We start from the raw sequence: 15,213 nt of genomic DNA on the forward strand, positions 1-15,213 counted from the left end.
TTTGACTGGCTCCAGTTCAGCATAGCCTCAGTAAACGTGTCCGTACCGGATGACTTGCTGGTTGGGGGGGGGAGATTAATGTTTTTTTCACCAAAGGTGGCCTCTTCTAACCTCCGACCGATGGGGTCTTCAAATAGTCCAGTTACCCTCAATCTGGAATCCAAGCCTCCAAATTGCCCACCGGGAGCTCAGTCCTACAGCTCTCGGCACAAGCTGGTACTTGCAGAGGAACACTCCGCCCTTCTAAATGCCCAAGCGGTTGAACCCGTTCCACCAGGGGAAGAAGAGCTGGGATTCTATTCCAGGTACTTCCTTGTGCAAAAGAAAACAGCGGGGATGCATCCCATCTAAGGGCCCTGAATAAATTTCTTATCCGAGAAAAGTTCAGGATGGGTTCCCTAGGCACCGTTCTTCCCATAATTCAGGAAAACGATTGGCTATGCTCTCTGGACTTAAAGGACGCTTACACATACATCTCGATACTTCCAGCTCACAGGAAGTATCTTGGATTTTGGCTGGGAGCACAACACTTTCAGTAACATGTACTGCCCTTTGGCCTGGCGTCTGCGCCCAGAGTGTTTACAAAATGCCTAGTTGTAATCGCAGCATCACTACGCAGGCTGGGAGTGCATGTGTTTCCTTATCTCGACGATTGGCTGGTGAAGAGCACCTCGAAGGAAGGTGCTCTGGAGTCCATGTGAATCACTATTCAGGTGCTGGAGCTACTGGAGTTCATCATAAATTATCCCAAGTCCCATCTCACCCCAGTCCAAAAATTGGAATTCATTGGAGCTCTGCTGAACACTCAGACAGCTCGAGCTTATCTCCCCGAGGCAAGGGCAGACAACCTTCTGTCCCTGGTGTCCATGGTTTGAGCATCTCAGCAGGTCACGGCTCAGCAGATGTTGAGACTTCTGGGGCACATGGCCTCCACAGTTCATGTAACGCCCATGGCACGTCTACAAATGAGATCAGCTCAATGGACCCTAGCTTCCCAGTGGTTTCAAGCTGCGGGGGATGTAGAGGATGTAATCCAACTGTCCACCGACTTTCGGAATTCTCTTTAGTGGTGGACGATTCTATCCAATTTAACCTTGGGACGTCCATTCCAAATTACTCAGCCACAAAAAGAGCTGATGACAGATGCATCCTTCCTTGGGTGGGGAGCTTATGTAGATGAGCTTCACACTCGAGCCTGGTCCTTTCAGGAAATGATGTGAAGACCTGTCTCCTAGAATTGCGAGGGATCTGGAACGCTCTAAAGGCTTTCAGAGACCGGCTGTCCAACCAAATCATATTGATTCAGACAGACAATCCGGTTGCCATGTATTACACCTACAAGCAGGGTGGCACCGTCTCTCGCCCTCTGTGTCAGGAAGCCGTCCAGATGTGGCTTTGGGCGTGCCGCCACAGCATGTCTTCAAGCCACTTCTGGCAGGTGTAAACAACAGTCTGGCCGGCAGGCTGAGCAGGATAATGCAACCTCGCAAGTGGTCACTGAACATGGGTGTTGCCTGCAAGATCTTCCGAGCATGGGGCACCCCCTCAGTGGATCTTTTTGCCACTCAGATCAATCACAAGGTTCCTCAGTTCTGTTCCAGGCTTCAGGCCCACAACAGACTAGCGTCGGATGCCTTTCTCCTGCATTGGGGAACAGGCATCCTGTATGCGTATCCTTCCATACCTCTAGTGGGGAAGACTTTGCTGAAACTCAAGCAGGACTGCGGAACCATGATTCTGATTGCTCCCTTGTGGCTGCGTCAGATTTGGTTCCCTCTTTTCTTCTGGAGTTGTCCTCCAAGGAACCGTGGAGTTGGGAGTGTTTTCCAACCCTCATCACCCAGAACGAGGGGTCGCACCTGCATCCCAACCTCCAGTCTCTCACGGCCTGGATGTTGAGAGCTTAGAATTCACCTCCTTGGTTTTTTCAGAGGCCGTCTCCTGAGTTTTGCTTGCTTCCATGAAAGATTCACGAAGAGGTGTTACTCTTTCAAATGGAGGAGGTTTGCCGTCTGGTGTGACAGCAAGGCCCTAGATCCTCTTTCTTGTCCTACACAGACCCTGCTTGAATACCTTCTACATTTGGCGGAATTTGGTCTCAAGGCCAACTCAGTAAGGGTTCACCTTAGTGTAATTAGTGCTTATCGCCGTGTAGAGGGTAAGCCTATCTCTGGACAGCCTTTAGTTCACTTCATGAGAGGTTTGCTTTTGTCAAAGCCCCCAGTCAAACCTTCACCGGTGTCATGGGATCTCAACGACGTTCTCACCCAGCTGATGAAAGCGCCTTTTGAGCAACTGAATTCCTGCCATCTGAAGTACTTGACCTGGAAGGTCATTTTCTTGGTGGCAGTTACTTCAGCTCGTAGTGTCAGTGAGGTTCAGGTCTTGGTAGTGCATGCACCTTATATCAAGTTTAATCACAACAGAGTAGTCCTCTGCACGCACCCTAAGTTCCTGCCGAAGGTGGTGTCGGAGTTCCATCTGAACCAGGCAATTGTCTTGCCAACATTCTTTCCCCATCCTCATACCCGCCCTGGCGAAAGCAGTTTGCATACCTTGGACTGCAAGAGAGCATTGGCCTTTTATGTGGAGCGGACAAAGCCCTTCAGAAAGTCCGCCCAGTTGTTTGTTTGTTTCGATCCCAACAGGAGGGGAGTCACCATCGGGGAAAACACACAATCTCCAATTGGCTAGCAGATTGCATTTCCTTCACTTATGCCCAAGCTGGGCTGACTCTAGAGGGCCATGTCATTGCTCATAATGTTATAGCCATGGCTGCGTCAGTGGCTCAGTTAGTCACCCTCCATTGAAGAGAGAGGCTGCAACATGGTCATCGGTCCACACATTCACATCTCACTACTGCCTTCAGCAGGATACCCGATGCAACAGTCGGTTTGGGCAGTCGGTGCTGCGGAATCTGTTCGGGGTTTAGAATCCAACTCCACCCCCCTAGACCCACTTTTGTTCTGTTTCAGGCTGCACTCTCAGATGTTTATGGTTTCAGGTCAATCTGTGTTACGTCCTCGCCGTTGTGAGGCCCAATTGACCATTCCATATCATCAAGCTGATCAATCCATAGACTGGTGGGTTGTGTCCATCTACCAGCAGGTGGAGATAGAGAGCAAACTTTTGCCTCCCTATATGTGGTCATGTGCTGCCGGAAACTCCCCAGTATGTTCTCTATCTCAGCAGGTGGTGGTCACACACAGCAGCAGCTCTGGCTAGGCCTCCAAGCCTAATCCTTAGGTTTTGTTGAGGCCTGGGGTTGAGGGCTCTTTTGAGCAAGTGCAAACCTGGTGGTGCCAGGTCCCTCCTTTTCTCCCCCCTCCCGCTGGCTCCGTTTAAAAAAAAAAAAAAAAAAAAATATTTTTAAACGTCTTTAAAGGCGTTTAATTCGACGTTTCTTTAAACGTTCATTGCAGCTACTCACTGGGACACCAGTTCGTTACAGCTCGGAGCGGCAAGCAGGTAATTTTACCTTTTTATAGCGGGCAGGGGGTTCCCCGATTCTTCTCCTCGTGGCAATGGCGTCGGAGGGCGAGGGCGCAAGGGTCGCTCCCCGGATCGCTGGAGCGCTTCTAGAGGGGATGCGGGGGTTTTACAACCTGATTCGCCCTTGATGGGTGATAGTTTAGTGACCGATGAATGTCCCGGTCGTTCCTCCGGCGTGGCGGTTTTTTTCCCGCCATAAACGCCCATCCCCCGCTCCTCGCCTCCGCCATCTTGGCCGGCCACGCGGCTCGGACGGCTTCTTCGGGGCCGCCCTTGAGGTTGGAGACATTAATGCCATGAACGCCCTTAATTTGGGCGACGGCACAAAAGCGGCTAAAGTTAAGCGCCGTTCTTCCCGCGCGGCTCCTTCACGGAGTTTCGCGCCGGACGCCATTTTGGATGCGCAGCATGTCTCTCCCCCGCTATTGCGAGCGCCGGTTGAGAGTGCGTCTAGGGCTGTTGCCCAGGCTGCGGAAGTGCACAGTCTGGGGGGTTTCTCCCCCGAGTTTGTTTTGCTGCTGCATCAGGCTTTCCTCATGCAAAACGCTGCCCCTGCTCCCTCTTCTGATAAAGAGGTTGAGGTTCCCAGAGGTAAACGCCCTCGGGTTGATTTCCAGGCCTTGGAGGACTTTTGTCTCCTCCGATGTAGATGAGGGCAGCGTGTCTGAGGTCTCCCAACGATCCTTTGCGGATTCCTTGGAGGAGATAGATCCCCGCTCGGATGGAGCGGATGACCCCTCTGCAGCGCGGCTTTTTAGCCCAGAGGATTTGCCCAACCTGTTGTTACAGGCCATGGACACTTTGAAGATTTCCTCTCCGGAGGACGTCTCTCCCTCAGCCCCTGTTGGCTCTGCCATTATGCTGGGGACGAAGCGCCCGCCTAGAACCTTCCACGTGCATGATGTCATGCACACCTTAATTGCGGCTCAATGGGATGTCCCGGAAACGAGCCTTAAAGTGGCTAGGGCTATGTCCCGCCTCTATTCTTTGGCTGTGAGTGAACGTGAGGCCTATCTGTGGCCTACCGTGGATTCTTTAATCACTGCGGTGACTAAGAAAACGGCGTTGCCGGTGGAAGGTGGCACGGCCCTAAAGGACGCCCAAGACAGAAGATTGGAGGCGGCCTTAAGGTCGTCCTTGGAGGCAGCTGCTTTAAGTTTGCAGGCCTCAGTTTGCGGCTCCTATGTGGCCAGGGCGTGCCGGACTATGGTGCAGCGGGCTTCCCCCTCGGATCATTCCTTGAGGGCTGATTGGCCGGCCCTGGAATCGGGCTTAGCCTATTTGGCAGACTTGCTGTATGATGTCTGGAGAGCCTCAGCTAAAGGCATGGCTCAGACAGTCTCTGCGCGGCGGTGGCTTTGGCTGAAACATTGGTCTGCTGACCACGCCTCTAAATCCCGCCTGGCTAGATTGCCTTTTAAAGGCAAGCTGCTCTTTGGGGTCGAGCTGGACAAAATCGTGACCGATCTCGGCACGTCTAAGGGCAAGAAATTACCAGAGGTCAGGGCTCGGGTTAGTACTCGTCCCGATACCTCCATACCGCCCGGGCAAGTCGGGTTCCTCTGCCCCCTCTTCCTTCAAGAGGAATTTCTCCCCCAAGCAGCATTCCTTTCGCAGAGACCGCCGTCCCGGAGGTGCTCCCTCCGGTCCTCCCCCAGGGTCTCGTACCCAATGACGGGGCCTTGGTCCACGCCCCAGTGCAGATTGGAGGACGGCTGTCCTCGTTTCTGGGCGAGTGGATCACTATAACTTCAGACGCGTGGGTGCTGGAAGTCATCAGAGACGGCTACAAGCTAGAGTTCTGCCAACCCTTAAGAGACGGGTTTGTACTCTCTCCCTGCAAGTCTCCGGTCAAGCTGTGGTAGTGCAGCAGACCTTGGACAACCTGATCCGCCTGGGTGCGGTCGTTCCGGTGCCAAAAAATCAGATTGGCAAGGGACGTTACTCCATTTACTTTGTGGTTCCAAAGAAAGGAGGTTCTGTCCGGCCTATCCTCGACCTCAAAGGGGTCAATCGGGCCTGGAAAGTGAGGCACTTTCGCATGGAGACTCTCCGCTCTGTTATAGCGGCAGTGAAGGCAGGAGAGTTCTTGGCTTCCTTGGACATCAAGGAAGCGTACCTGCATATTCCCATCTGGCCTCCTCTCCAACGCTTTCTGCGTTTTACAGTCCTGAGACGACACTTCCAGTTCAGAGCCCTCCCTTTCGGGTTGGCTACTGCTCCGCGGACCTTTTCCAAAGTAATGGGGGTCATAGCGGCCTTCCTGCTAAAGGAAGGAGTACAAGTCCATCCTTATCTGGACGACTGGTTGATCCGAGCCCCCTCTTATGCAGAGTGCGGCAAAGCTATGGACCGGGTAGTTGCTCTTTTGAGCTCCCTGGGATGGATCATCAACTGGAAGAAGAGCCAGCTGCGCCCGACTCAGTCCCTGGTGTATCTGGGAGTTCGATTCGACACCCAAGTGGGCAGAGTGTTCCTGCCAGACAATCGGATTGTCAAGCTTCAGGCTCAGGTGGACTAGTTCCTAGTAGCCTCTCCTATTCGGGCTTGGGACTACGTGCAGCTGTTGGGCTCTATGATGGCCACGATGGAAGTAGTGCCCTGGGCCAGGGCTCATATGAGACCACTACAGCTATCTCTGCTGCTGCGCTGGACTCCGATGTCGGAGGATTATGCTGTGCGCCTTCCCGTGGACCCAGCAGTGCGCAAGGCGCTGAGCTGGTGGACGCAGACAGACAAGTTGTCTGCAGGATTGCCTCTGGTGACCCCGGAGTGGATTGTCGTCACGACAGACGCCTCTTTGATGGGCTGGGGAGCCCACTGCTTGGGAAGGACAGCGCAGGGGCTCTAGTCTCCTGCAGAGGCAAGTGGTCTATCAACCTCCTGGAACTCAGAGCCATTCGCTTGGTGTTATTGGAGTTCATCCCGGTACTCGTGTTGAAGCCTGTACGGGTCCTGTCGGACAATGCCACGGCTGTGGCCTATATCAACCGCCAGGGAGGTACCAGAGCGCCCCTCTAGCCAAGGAGGCTATGAGTCTTTGCCAGTGGGCGGAAGCGAACCTGGAGCAGCTTTCAGCGGCCCACATTGCCGGAGTCATGAATGTCAAGGCGGACTTTCTCAGTCGCCATACCTTGGAGCCCGGAGAGTGGCAACTATCTGCTCAGGCGTTCTTGGACATCACGAAGCGCTGGGGCCAGCCGAGCCTAGATCTGATGGCGTCATCGGCCAATGGCCAAGTGCCGCGCTTTTTCAGCAGAGGACGGGACCCTCGATCCCTGGGAGTAGATGCTCTTCTCCAACAGTGGCCGACACAAGAGCTCCTCTATGTGTTCCCGCCCTGGCTCATGTTGGGCAGGGTGCTAGACCGGGTGGCAAAGCATCCCGGCAGGGTAATCCTGGTGGGTCCGGATTGGCCCAGACGTCCCTGGTATGCGGACTTGTTCAGGCTCTCAGTCGACGATCCTCTGCGGCTGTCAGTGGAGCAGGGCCTGTTACATCAGGGTCCCGTGGTGATGGAGGATCCCTCTCCCTTTGGTCTTACGGCCTGGCTATTGAGCGGCAGCGTCTGAGGAAGAAGGGCTTCTCAGACAAGGTCATCGCCACTATGCTGAGAGCGAGGAAGCGCTCTACTTCTACTGCTTACGCCAGGGTTTGGCGTATCTTTGCAGCATGGTGTGAAGCAGGCTCACTTTCTCCCTTCACTGCTCCAATTTCTTCAGTGTTGGCGTTCCTGCAAGAAGGTCTGGAGAAAGGCCTGTCGCTCAGTTCCCTTAAAGTCCAGGTAGCGGCTCTGGCTTGCTTCAGGGGCCGCCTGAAGGGTGCTTCCCTGGCTTCGCAGCCAGATGTGGTGCGCTTTCTCAAGGGAGTTAATCACCTGCGCCCTCCTCTGCACTCAGTGGTGCCTGCGTGGAATCTCAACCTGGTGCTAAGAGCATTGCAGAAGCCGCCTTTGGAACCCTTGTCGAGGGCATCTCTGAAAGACCTGACGTTGAAAGCAGTCTTTTTGGTGGCTATCACTTCAGACAGAAGAGTTTCCGAGCTCCAGGCGCTCTCATGTCGAGAGCCTTTTCTGCAGTGCACTGAGGCAGGAGTGACTATTCGCACAGTGCCTTCCTTCCTGCCCAAGATTGGTTCTCGCTTCCATGTGAATCAGCAGCTCTGTCTCCCTTCCTTTCGTAGGGAGGACTACCCAGAGGAGTACTCCGCTCTTGAATATCTGGATGTGAGACGAGTCATCATCAGTTACTTGGAAGTGACCAATGATTTCCGGAAATCGGATCATCTGTTTGTCCTGTTTGCAGGTCCTCGTAAGGGTCTGCAGGCTGCTAAGCCTACAGTGGCAAGATGGGTCCAGGAAGCCATTGCAGCGGCTTAGGTGGCCGCGGGGAAGGTGCCGCCTATCCAGCTGAAGGCTCACTCCACGAGAGCTCAGGCGGCCTCGATGGCAGAGGCAGGATCCGTCTCCTTGGAAGAGATATGCAAGGCGGCAACGTGGGCTTCGGCTCATACATTCTCCAAGCATTACCGTTTGACTGTGGCTGCACGGGCGGAGGCCCGGTTTGGAGCTTCAGTGTTGAGGTCAGGGATTTCTATGTCCCGCCCTGGGTGAGTACTGCTTCGGTACATCCCACCAGTCTATGGATTGATCAGCTTGATGATATGGAAGGTAAAATTATGTATAATCATACCTGATAATTTTCTTTCCATTAATCATAGCTGATCAATCCATAGCCCCTCCCAGATATCTGTACTGTTTATATTCTGGTTGAATTTTAGGTTCAAGTTTAGCCTTCAGTTACTTCAGGAGGACTTCGTGTTCAAGTTCTTCTTTCACTTGGATTCTTCAAGAGTTGAGACGACTTTGTGTTACAGTGAGCTGCTGCATTCCTCTCCCCTCCGTTTTACGGGGCTGGATTGAGACATAAATTCTGCCGGCACTCCCTCCCGCTTCGTGCGGCTGTAGGGCAGCTTTGTACCCCTCCCGCTTCGGCGGTGTTAGGGTCAGTCAGCTCCTCCCGCGGTTGCGGTTGCAGGATAAGCCAGATCCCCCCGCATCGGCGGGTGTGGTGTCCCTCCCCCGCTCCGCGGGGATGAGCTGGACGGATTTCCCTCCCCCACTTGTGTGGGGATGAGCTGGGTTAATTCCCCTCCCCCGTTTCGGCGGTGGTGAGCTGGGCAGAGTGTCCCTTCGTGGGTGTAATTCTCTAAGTGCTGAGTCCTGCGGATGGAGCTTTGATATCGACATACTGAGGAGTTTCCGGCAGCACATGACCACATATAGGGAGGCAAAAGTTTGCTCTCTATCTCCACCTGCTGGTAGATGGACACAACCCACCAGTCTATGGATTGATCAGCTATGATTAATGGAAAGAAAATTATCAGGTATGATTATACATAATTTTACCATGTTCATTGTTTTGAGTGAGCCTGGTTGCTAGGGATACCCCACATGTGAGAACAAGCAGCCTGCTTGTCCTTTGAGAAAGCGAAGATACTTACCTGTAGCAGGTATTCTCCGAGGACAGCAGGCTGATTGTTCTCACAAACCTGCCCACCTCCCCTTTGGAGGAGTTGTTTGTATGCTTTTTGATTAAACTGAGGAGGCATGCTCAACGATACTGGCGGGAAGTCGTCCGCGAATGTGTGGTGCGCACAGTTCGCATGCCGGAAGGCTCTGGCAAAACTTTTTAATTTTGCTAGTGAAAATTTGCAATTTCCTGGGCCGACGCGGACGTCGACCCACATGTGAGAACAATCAGACTGATGTCCTCGGAGAATACCTGCTACAGGTAAGTATCTTCGCTATTGTGGATTAAAAACTGGTTAAAAGATAGAAAACAGAGAGTAGGGTTAAATGGTCAGTATTCTCAATGGAGAAGGGTAGTTAGTGGGGTTCCCCAGGGGTCTTGTGCTGGGACCGCTGCTTTTTAACATATTTATAAATGATCTAGAGATGGGAGTAACTAGTGAGGTAATTAAATTTGCTGATGAGACAAAGTTATTCAAAGTTGTTAAATCACAAGAAGATTGTGAAAAATGACAAGAGGACCTTACGAGACTGAGCGTCTAAATGGCAGATGACGTTTAATGTGAGCAAGTGTAAAGTGATGCACTTGGGAAAGAGGAACCCGAACTATAGCTACGTAATGCAAGGTTTCACGTTAGGAGTCACAGACCAAGAAAGGGATCTAGGAACAATCATTGATACGTTGAAACCTTCTGCTCAGTTTGCTGCTGTGGCTAAGAAAACAAATAGAATGTTAGGTATTATTAGGAAAGGAATGGAAAACAAAAATGAGGACGTTATAATGCCTTTGTATCGCTCCATGGTGCGACCGCACCTTGAATATTGTGTTCAATTGTGGTCGCCACCTCTCAAAAAAAGATATAGTGGAATTAAAAAAAAAAAAAAAAAAGATGCAGAGGGCTGACGTGTGATAGAGCGCCTGTGATTTTCTGCTGGATTTTGTTTTTCCTGTATGCTGAAGAGAAAGGGGTAAAGCTGCAGCTTCCCAGCAGCTTAGATCCCCAACTGCTTCGGGTCCAATGGATTTATATTTACAGAGAACTCCAGATTCGTTAGCGTCAGTGAGCGGCCTGCTTACTCAGCCTAGGGTGGTTGGAGACCCACGGCAGAGATTTGGGCTGGAAGTTTCATTAAGCCCCAACGGCAGAGTTCCTCCTCCACAGCCATGTGGAAGCAGTTCTTCGATGCCAGCGCTTGCAAACTTGAATACCGAAGTGTTGTCAAGTGAAGCAAGATGGGAAGCAGATTCAATCTTACCGGAGGAATTGAGAAGTTCTCGAACTCCCAATTCAATGCACAATTGGCAGAGATTTCAGTGGAGGAGACGAGAGTTGGTTGGCGAAGTGAAAACTGTTCAACAGACTGAGTTAGTGAACATTTCATTTACAAATTTCTTTTAAAAACCTCCAGAAGTGACTCTAGATAATCTATGGTTGTTAATAGCTGACTTAGGGAAGGTGTTATGTCCTCAGATAAAGAAAATTAATGAAAATATAGTGATAATGAACGGGAAAGTAAATGAAATAGAAAATGATTTGAAGTCAGTGAAGATACAAGTTAACAAGCAGGAAAAAGATTTGCAACATGTGCAGTCAATTCAAATGACTATGCTTAAAGACTTAACTAATCTTAGGAGAAAGACAGAGATTTTGGAAAATTGCTCAAGGAGCAATAATTTGCGTTTTATAAATTTTCCACAACAATCCTTGATTTCTCCTCGAGAGATGTTAAAAAAATTACTTTAAAGAAGTTTTGGAAATAGGGGAAGAGAATATCCCCCCATTCTCACAGGTTTTTTGCCTTCCCGTGAAGAAAATGGAGCAACAGAAACAGGACACTCAGGATAATCAAGAGTTAAATGTTACAGCCTTGTTGGAAACATCTGATGTAGATTAAATAACAGCAACTACTTTGGTGGCTACTGTAGCTTTAACACCAGATAAGATCTGGATATTAAAGATGTTTTTTAAAAATAAGGATAAAATCTTCAAAGGATTAAAAATTCGAGTATATCCAGATGTTTAGAGAGAAATGCAAAAACGACGACAGAAATTTCTTCATATGAAACAAGAGACACTGAAAATTAGAGCTACTTTTTTCCTGTAAATGTTTGGTCACAAGCCAGTCAATGAAATATGTATATTATGATCCTACCCAACTCTCTTCTTTTATAACATCTAAAATTAATATAGTAGAGTAGCAACCTTTGCTTATTTGAATGCGAATTTGAGCACAACCGATGAATAGTGATTGATTATTTTCTTGTATTTCCAACAAAGCATTATTGGACTCCACTTGTGGACTTATGTGAGGTTAATGTTTCGTTTTTTTTTTTTTTCCTTTTTGCTCTTATTTTCCTAGAACTTAGTTCAAATTTAATTGTAATTAACTGAACTTTCTTTACAAGTTTGTTAGACTTGTTTTATGTAAAAATTTAAAATAAAAAATAATAATAAAAAAAAAAGGTGCAGAGAAGGTGATGAAAATGATTAAAGGGGATGGGATGACTTCCCTATGAGGAAAGGCTAAAGCAGCTAGGGCTCTTCAGCTTGGAGAAAAGACGGCTGAGGGAAGATATGACATAGGTCTATAAAGTAAAAGGGTAGATGTGAAGCGTCTCTTTACTCTTTCCAAAAATACTAGGACTAGGGGGCATTCAATGAAGCTACAAAGTAGTAAATTTAAAACGAATCCTCAACGTGTAATTAAACTCTAGAATTTGTTGTCAGAGAATGTGGTAAAGGCGGTTAGCGTAGTGGGGTTTTAAAAAGGTTTGGGCGACTTCCTAAAGGAAAAATCCATAGACCATTATTAAAATGGACTTGGGGAAAATCCAGTGCTTGTTTCTGGGTTAAGCAGCATAAAATGTTTTGTACATTTTTGGGATCTTGCCAAGTATTTGTGACCTGGATTGGCCACTGTTGGAAACAGGATGCTGGGCTTGATGGACCTTTAGTCTGTCTCAGTATGGCAATACTTATGTGCTTATGTAATATTTACCTGTGGAAAAGTGGACCAAGCTATAAAAGCCAATGAATTTCAGATTTCTTCATTGGCCACATGGACAACTGGGACAACCTGGGGTGTGAAAAATGGGTTAACCCACTTCTTTGTAAGACCATCCATCTATAATGGCAAGGTATATGGTAAAATAGCAAGGTTAGCAGTAGTCTGTGCATATTCCCCCCCCCCCCCCCCCCCACTCATTCTGCCTGGCCTGTGGGGAAATCGAGAACCCCTAGCATGGCTCATCTGGCGCCTTTTTCATGAAACTGAAAAAATTACATAATAAACAAAAAGAAACAGACAAAAATCTTACTGCTGACTTGTTCTTTTCACAGCTTTCTGAAACTACAGCAGAGTCTCACCTCATGGAGAAGGAACTGGAGGAGTTCAAGAACCTAGGCAGGAGGAGAAAGTGAGAGGGGGGGGGGGGGTTAAGGAGAAAGAGACACAGAGATGGTACCAAATCTATGCTGGGAGACAATCGGTGATTATTGCAATATTTAACATGTGGGGAAGGGAGCAGAAATGAAAAACCCATGTTGCTGATTCTTTGGTACATAACATGGCTTACCAATCCTCTACCTCTGTTGCTAAAATGTTAGTGTCTGTGTACTGTGGGGAAAGAGCACTTCACAGGAATCTGATGAAACCAAACAGGTCACCCAGCCAGACCAATCAAGGGCTACAAGAGCAGAGACAGTGGTCACTGGGGCCATGTGCAAAGCTGACAGAATGGGGGAGGGGGATTTAGAAGTTTTTTTTGAAGGATGGCATAGGAATAGTCTCCCTTTCCTCACAGGACAGTTGGAGGGAGCTTCAGTTGGCTGGGTGTGAGGGGTATTATCAAGAGGTAGTGATCCTTCTCCAAGGGAAAGAGGAGAAAGTTAAATAAAAATTATGGAGAAAGACTGAGATTGCATGACCTCTGACTGGCATTTTCTAACAATTCTAGTTAGATTCTGGTTTTTAAAGTTCTACTCGTTGCTTGCCCATTAGTAACTGTAAAAAGGGGAGGGCTGAAACTATAGGATGTAGTTAGCATTGCTGTGTGGCAGAACCTATGGGTAAATAAAGATTTAACAGCAGAGAGCTTCCCCTTCTTGAGGCAATGTTTTGAGGGGCATGCTGTGAGACTCCAGTTTTCTGCTTGCTGCTCCTGTTGGAAGAGACATTAAACACAGGGTTGTATGTCATTGAGCAGAAAAGGCCAAGTCATTCCAAAGACAGGAAGTCCCCTGGTAGGAAGTAAAAACAAGGAGTTTAAATAGTTTTCAGCAGTTATCTCTTAGATGGATACAAGTCCACTGTACATGGAGGGACTACCAAGTTCATTCAGTCCCTGCTTTGCATGATTTTTAAATATGAAAATGCATTATGCTCCTGGTCTCCCCACAAGAGACACTCTCCATTTTATAGTGGATGAAATCCCCAGCATAGGAGCAAGTGCAATCCTTTCACTGGTTTATATTGGTTGGGGGGGGGCACATTTGGGAGTTTGGCTGAAATCAGACTAGGCTGAGAATCTTCACGTTTTGTACTTGAGGTACACAACCCTTGTTATTGAGGGTCATAAATGTGTCTGATTTCTAGGTAACGGAGCTATGCAAATTAACCTGGTTTCCCGACCAAATGTGTGCTGATATATCTGAGGAGTATTCTTTATGGTTATCCTGAAATCAGGCCAGTTTGTGGCTCTTGAGGGCCTTTGGTTGGATTTCAGGTAAATAGAATGTGAATGTGTATTAGATTTGTACTTATGTTGTACTCCACCCTGAACATATTTTTGATTTTAAATGCAGATTATAAGTGATCTAATTTATGCATAGAGAAATTAGTTACTTCTGAGAATCTGGCTGTTTCAGAGAGCGCTAGCCTTCAGCTTATTACTTCTTGTAAAACAACTGAGCTACCATAAAACAGAGTAACAGGTACTTTAAAGAGAGAGTTTCACTCTGGGCTAATCTACAAATTCATTCTGGAGTCTGGCGTTTTTGGACTTCCAGTTCTGCCAGAAGCAGTCTGGCACCATGAAACTTCATAGCTATTTTGGAGATTTTTCTCTTATTTTATTTTTTATTCTCTCCCAACTTTAGGGTGACCATCATTAGAGCAACAGCCCTCAGCAAGGGGCTGTGTATTAGCTAGTGCATCTCAGTTCTCTCCTGGAGCACACCTTACTAGTTGGCTTTCCAGGGTTACCACAATGAATATGCATGTTACAGATTTGCATGTCTTGTTTCCATTGTAAGCAAATCTTCCTTATGCATATTCATTATGGTAATCCTGAAAGCCTGCCTGACTGCATGTGCCTCCAGAAGAGGGTTGAGCAGCGCTGCATTAGGATATCTCCCTCAAGTCTAAATCAGTTGGGTTTTTCAGGATAGCTACCAAGATGTTCCAGAGCTAAATTTGCATTTTAACCCATGTATGTTCATGTGGTAAACCTGAAAACTAGGACAGTGGTTCCCAAACCTGGTCCTAGAGCTACCCCAGCCAGTTAGATTTTCAAGATATGCTCCACTGCATGCAAATCTCTCATGAATATTCATTGTGGATAGCCTGACTGACGGGGGGTGTCTCCAGGACACATGGTTGGGAACCACTGGGCTAGGTGCACCTGGAGGGAGAGGGTTGAGAATCACTGCTCTAAATCACAGCCTTAAATGTAGCCAGTAGGTGTCAGCTTTGGTGTTTTTACTTCTTGTTAAAATCCCTTTCAGCTAGTAGTTTTAACTCTTCATCTTAAAATAGGATAAAAATGTTTTAGAGGGCTCTGCTGCTAGCTCCAGCTGCTGTCGGTTGGCATGGCAGCTGTTGTGTTTAATTTCTTTTTCACTTCCCCCATATACTCAGCCTCTTAAGCACTTGTAGGAAATAGGAAGAGGTGGCACCTGAAAATGTAGGTAGGGACAGCTCTGTCACAGTACCACTCCAAGCTACTTCTACACTTAAGTCTTGTTCATCTGGCATTTTAAGTAGGCAAAGGGTGCCAAAGAGTTAAGATTTTAAAAAATGGTTAACAGAATCTGCCTTTGTTGGATAAGGGGGAAAGAATTTCTCCTCACAAATTGTCAGCAACGTGGGTTCTTGGGCAAAATCTCTTCCTGTTCCTAAGAGAGCCACCTTCCCGCTCTCTCACTTAAGGTACTTTTGAATCATTCACTGTGCACATAAAGGAATGTTTT

General features: G+C 48.3%; 1 protein-coding gene across 5 annotated transcripts in view; it reads left to right on the plus strand.

Annotated features, from left to right (window-relative positions):
* The window catches only part of CBY1 (chibby family member 1, beta catenin antagonist), a 55,587-nt gene extending 41,036 nt beyond the window's left edge, over positions 1-14,551 (plus strand). For all 5 annotated transcript variants that reach the window (XM_030210793.1, XM_030210779.1, XM_030210785.1 and 2 more), the window contains exon 6: positions 12,364-14,551. In XM_030210793.1, coding sequence (XP_030066653.1) covers positions 12,364-12,444 — 81 coding nt within the window. In that variant the 3' untranslated portion in view covers positions 12,445-14,551. The remainder of the gene's footprint in view (positions 1-12,363) is intronic.
* The last annotated feature ends 662 nt before the right edge of the window (positions 14,552-15,213 follow it).

The sequence above is a fragment of the Microcaecilia unicolor genome, chromosome 1 (assembly GCF_901765095.1).
Source record: "Microcaecilia unicolor chromosome 1, aMicUni1.1, whole genome shotgun sequence".
Lineage (NCBI taxonomy): Eukaryota > Metazoa > Chordata > Amphibia > Gymnophiona > Siphonopidae > Microcaecilia > Microcaecilia unicolor.